Source organism: Lathyrus oleraceus, chromosome 1, assembly GCF_024323335.1.
Source record: "Lathyrus oleraceus cultivar Zhongwan6 chromosome 1, CAAS_Psat_ZW6_1.0, whole genome shotgun sequence".
NCBI classification, from domain to species: domain Eukaryota; kingdom Viridiplantae; phylum Streptophyta; class Magnoliopsida; order Fabales; family Fabaceae; genus Lathyrus; species Lathyrus oleraceus.
In genome coordinates this window covers 345,829,987-345,836,051 of record NC_066579.1, presented here as the reverse complement: position 1 = coordinate 345,836,051, position 6,065 = coordinate 345,829,987, and the positions used below count along the sequence as shown (strand labels likewise).

At 36.2% G+C, this 6,065-nt stretch overlaps 1 protein-coding gene across 1 annotated transcript; it reads right to left on the bottom strand.

The window, feature by feature from the left end:
- Positions 1-1,142: 1,142 nt before the first annotated feature.
- Positions 1,143-4,490, bottom strand: LOC127135819 (subtilisin-like protease SBT1.8). The gene is made up of 2 exons (XM_051062455.1): positions 2,679-4,490; positions 1,143-2,154 (listed from the first exon to the last, which is right to left on the bottom strand). The coding sequence occupies exons 1-2, from the start codon at positions 4,342-4,344 to the stop codon at positions 1,487-1,489; spliced, it is 2,334 nt and encodes a 777-aa protein (XP_050918412.1). The 5' UTR covers positions 4,345-4,490; the 3' UTR covers positions 1,143-1,486.
- Positions 4,491-6,065: the final 1,575 nt, after the last annotated feature.

Here is a 6,065-nt window from a genome sequence, read left to right as displayed (position 1 = left end):
ATATCATTCACATCAGGAGTCCATCATCACCAATCGATCACAATTCTAGTTCTTGTATGAAACAAAAAGATTCTAATATAATTAAATCATTTCATTTTAAAGATTTTTTTGGCAAGATGAAAAATTTGATAAAAATTTAAATAAGATTTTGAATTTGACGAAGAAGGTGAAGATTTCGTCTCTAAATCAATACAAATTTCTTGAATTCAATAAAAAAAATGAAGATTTTGTCGTTATCTCAATCATAAATACTAAGTGTTTGATTAAAAAGGAGAAGATTGCATCTCTAAATCAATCACAAATACCTTGTGTTTGATGAATAAGATGAAGATTTTGTTGCTAAGATCAGTCATAAATACACTATTTTTGTGAGTCCTAACAAGATTTTATGAATCTAGAAGTCATTGCTAAGATTCTAATGCTCTTGTTGGTCTGCAGAAACAAAATCAATGGTTCATAAAAAATTGATGCTGAAAAAGATGACATTCAAAATTCAGAAAATATATTTTAGGATTGTATTTTTGTCGCTAAACAGATCTTTAAACAGGTCTTTAAAAGTTGACATTTATTATCATCATTTGAATGACTAATGTGTTCTTTATGGACAATTAATGAGCTAATATGATATATTTATTTAGTTAAAAGAGCAAAATGAGGACTATAATATGGTTTAATCTTATTTTTATTATCATTAATTAAAATTGAATAAGTTTTCTTCCGATTATACTGAAGGTTGCCAGTATCATACTTTAATTGAATAATTTTTCTTCCGATTATACTGGAAGGTTGACAGTATCATACTTTGACTTTGTAATTTATAAATATAAACTCTATTAAGAAATACTTGTTTAGTAATGTTATTTTCTTACAAGCTTATAACTTATTTTAATTGATAATTATTTTTTTATAAACTAATTCAAATAATTTATAACTTAAAACTTATAAGTGCCTTTAATTCTTTTATATATATAATTCAAATGCATACTTATAAATAGAGCTGTGTTATGTTTACACTAAATTACGGCACAGTATCTACACACCGTAACTTAACTTAGCTCTAATAGAAAATCTAATATAAGTTGAAGAATTTAGTTATAAAGTACGATTCTTAAATGAGCATGAAATAAAATCCAGTCTCCTGATTTTGCACGAATTTATGAATCAAATTAATCCATCCTTAAGGACGTTTATGTAATATCAACGCCCTTGTTTTGTTACATTACTTTTACCGCACACAACACAACAACTAAAGAAATTATGAAGAAAAAAAAACCACTCCTCACTCCCTTTTTCAATCTCAACTTGTTTTCCAACCTTTCCACCACATTTAGAAAAACACAACAAAGAAATCACAACCTCCTAAACTTCTAACTAAATAATGTTATGTTGTGAATGGCATCAAAGCCTCAAGCACCTTCTTTTTTCCCTTTTTTTGGACCAAAGTAAAGACTTGTCTTGAAGATAGTACTTAAAAGTGCAAATTCACTCACAAACTTGTCCAAGCAAAAGCAACTGGACTCCTAACTTGGTGTTGTGCATTGCTCCATAGAATGCTACCAAATCCGTTCCTAACCGAAGAAGCATCAGCACTCTTCTTAGACACAAAAGTCACAGTGTATCTTTTTCTTTCCCCTACTTTCTGAAACACAAGCCTAGTAGGTCTCACCACTATCTCCACGGTAGGAGGCCCGTCAACCACAACATTATAGACAGAACCCACCTCGCCAACATTCGTCAAAATGCGAGTATATCTCACAACCCTCTTACCTGAAAACACGACCGAAAAAGAAGGGTAATTCAACTGACCAGGATCAGAGAATTTCTTAGTACAATTGACACTGCGTTGCTTAACAACGAGTTGGATTTGTTCAGGATTGTAATTTAAGGAGCACAAGAAGGTAATGTAATCTTTCGTTGAGGCATCATAAACAAGGCCGGGAGAAAGTGCTTTCTGTGGGTTGACATGGCCAGCACCATGAGCCCATGGAGTTGAAAAGCCTTTTCCAGCAGCATCACGAAGTGGGGACCTGGTATTGTCATGTGTATAAGCTGTTGTCATAAGTGCTGATTTAATTGCACTTGGACTCCAATTTGGATGAGCTGCTTTCAACAATGCAGCTAATCCACTTATGTGTGGACAAGACATTGAAGTGCCTGAAAATTCAATAAACAACAAATCTAAAATCAACACTCCAACAATTAAATGCACATCTTATCTTATCATCATTCCCTTAGTAGAGTCGTCTCAAGTTTTTGATACCGTATAGATTAGTTGATTAGCTGCGGTTTAACTATGACAAAACAAATAAAAATCCTACTTAATCACAATTTAATATTTTCAATATTTTGTGAATATTTATTTAGTCATATCTTAACCGCGACAAATTTTGAGTCTAGCCCGCTATTACAAGTCCTAACCCACCCTACACTCCTCAAAGACCTTACACTCCTCAAAAAGACAGCTGTCATCATCATATATAACTATAAAAAGTTAGATTTCTAATTCTAGGGGGACATCTTCAATCATCAATTTAATTTGGAATGATTTTTAGTAGTGGTGGACCAACAATAAAAGCTGCCCTAAAATGGTTCTATAGTCAACAATCTACACACTTTAATTCAAAATTTAAAGCAAACTCATGAATACCATACCCTACAAAAAGGGAAAGACAAGATACCTGACATAATGTTGAACTGTGTTTTGCGAGTATCCTCAGGCAACCCAGAGGGCCCAATAGCTTCCGACCATCCAGCCAAAATGTTCACACCAGGCCCAATAACATCAGGCTTCAAAATCTCTTTTGTTATCATATTGGGCCCCCTCGAACTAAACGCTGCCACCACAGGTGAAGGTCTAACGTTCAAAAGAGTTCCACCAAAACTAAGCATAGCCGTTGGATTAGCATCAGAAGACACGTACTGTCTAATCTCATCACCAATGATTCTCCCCACCGCCACAGCCGGTAACAGGTGACTATCCGCCACTAACTCTTCGCCACTCGCTTCAGTGTTCGCTAGTATCATCCCAATTCCACCGGCATCTCTTACAACTTTACCTTTCTCCACGCGCGCGTTGATTCCTCTGTCGCAGATAACCACTTTTCCATGAACCAAAGCCGGGTCGAGTGAACCGGCCATACAAATACTAGCGGACTGGTTTGAATTTGAACCCTTGAAATAAACCAAACTAACCGGTTTATTTCCCATTCCTTTTCCACTGTAAAGAGAAACTCCTGAAAACTGTTTTTTGTTACCAAGTGTTGCATAAGCCGGAAAATCCCGGTCTAACGTTCCTGCTCCAACGGTCATAATCCATGGTGCCACGTTGGCAAGTGAAGCCCTGGTGGGACCGCTGTTACCGGCCGAAGCGGAAACGAAGATCCCACGCTCCACCGCCGCAAAAGCTCCGATCGCAATGGTGTCATGAAAATAAGGAGCAGATCCACCGCCGAGGGAGAGAGAAAGCACGTCAACACCGTCTTGAATCGCACGATCCATTCCAGCGAGAATGTCCGAAGCGAAACAACCGTCAGTCCAACAAACTTTATACGCCGCAACACGCGCTTGAGGAGCCATGCCTCTAGCGGTCCCGGCAGCGTAACCGAGAAAACTCGCGTTTCCGACATGAGAGCCAGCGGCGGTGCTAGCCGTGTGGGTCCCGTGACCGTCAGTGTCACGAGGTGAAACAATCTCTTTATCTTTGGATCCTTTTCCGTAACCGGAACCAGAAGCCATGTGAAAGCCTTTAGAGAAGCTTCTCGCACCGATGAGTTTTCTGTTACATAACGTCGAGTTAAAATCTGGCGCATTCTCACACGCGCCGCGCCAGCGCGTGGGAATCTGAGGCAAACCAGCATCGTTAAAACTTGGAGATTCCGGCCACACTCCAGTGTCAAGCACCCCTACGATAACATCGTGTGATGCTTGATCTAACTCCTGCGTTCTATGTCCTTCCCATAAACCATTTCCCGATTCGAGTCCAAGAAACTGCGGAGTTCGTGTAGTGTGAAGATGGTAAAGAGTATCTTCATAAACGCCCAAAACAGCGTCGTTTTGGAGTAGTGTTTGTGCTTGTTGGTCGTTTAACGTGGCGGCGAAACCGTTGTAAGCGGTTGTGTAAGAGTACAGAAGTGGATCGGAGTCGAATGAGTCCGTATCGGAATCGGTGGAAATGGAGAGAGACTGGAGAGTTGAAGAAAACCAATCGCGATGGGTTTGGTATACGGCAGGCTTATCGTGGTCCTTCATGTGAACTATGAAGGTTTTTTTGGACGGTGATGATTGGCATTGTGAAAAGAGCGTAACGAGAAGGAAACAGAAGATGGTGGTGGAAACAGAACCCATAATGTGGGTTCGAAACAGAAAAAAAAGAAGATAAGAGAATAGAAATGTTAGGTTAGATTTGATTAATTAATGGTTAAATAATCATGGCGAAGGAGAATAAGTTGGAAGGGAAGAGAAGATGAGAGTGGCAGTGTGAGTGTCAGATGAAATGAGTATTTATAAACAGAAAGTGCTTAATGTGTTTCTTTTTTGATTAATTTTTATTTGTTAATTTGATTAATGTTTAATTACGTTTCTGCCATTGTTTGGTTTCTTTCATTACATGTGGTCGTCGGTGCCGTTACCTGCGCTCTGTTTCGCTTATTTTGTTGACTTCACACTAGGCTTGCCCTTTACATGCGATGGAAGTATTTCAGTTTTGTTTTTTTTTAAATAATTCTCAGAGAATAATAGAACATGTGATCGTTATAAGAGTAGAGTTAAAATTAAAATTCATTTTGATCTTCAATATAACACATGCTCACATTAGTCTTTGAAAACGAAATTTCTGACCCTCTTTTATAATTACTATCAATGTTTAGTTTTATTATGTCTGGTAAACTTTAAATTTAAATTTTGATAAAAAGAGGACGTGGTAGTCAATTTGGTATTCAAGATATTGAATTAAATATATATTAATATAAATTTTGATATATCAAAAAAAGTTAAATTGAGAAATGGTATGAAAAATAATATAAATAAAAAAAAAAATAAAAGAATCCGTCGTTAATTAGTTCGGTGGTGATTGGTGATGGATTTTGTAGGAAGGATCATGGTTCGATCTTCGCAACTGCGATTGCAAGGAGATTGGAACCACTTGATATCATAATTGATCCCTGAACTGAATTAGTTTGTTCAATGAATCGGATACCGGTGGTGAAATGGATGAAAGATATTATGAAAGCAAAATAGAAGATCAAATCATAATTCTAAAATTTATAGGGAAAAATAAAACACATTAATATTATTTATTAGTGTTAGATTAGTTAAACTCCAACTTTTGAAAATAGTTAGAAGATTAATTTTAGGATATACCTCAATGTGTGTGAAAAGATTTTTTTAGAAAATGGTCTAAATAAACATGTATGGAGCATATCGAGGGGTTTTGGGGAAGTATATGGGGTTTTGGATCAAGGGAAGAGAAAGAAAAAATAAAAGATTTAGATTAAATGAAATGTATTAAAGATGTAAAAATAAAGTTTTAGTTCAATGAAAGAATATAAAGGATATATGAAAGATTAGGGATTGAGAGACTATATATTCTTAGAGATCATATATTATGGGGTACAGAGACTAAAGATCAAGGATTGATCTCGCCCTAACAATGCAAATGAAGGATACGAAGAAGAAGAAGAAGAAATGACTATCTGATTTGAATATCAAAAAACACTAATGTCATTTCTCTGATATCAAGCCGATGATATCATTCATTTAGAATAATTGTCTATAAAAGATGGTTTTAGTACCGCAAAACCCAAAATAAACCTTCCCAAGAAGAATGTCTTATTATAACAATTAACGAAAACATAATTATCATATTGTACCTAGAAGGATCCTCTTACATCATTCATTTCTTACAAAAGTTGAAAGGATAAAATCTTCTCATTTGACCATGGCGATTGGTTTTCTTCAACTCTCCAGTCTCTCTCCATTTCCACCGATTCCGATACGGACTCATTCGACTCCGATCCACTTTTGTACTCTTAAGCAACAATAGTATTTTTAAAATATTGTTGCTTAAG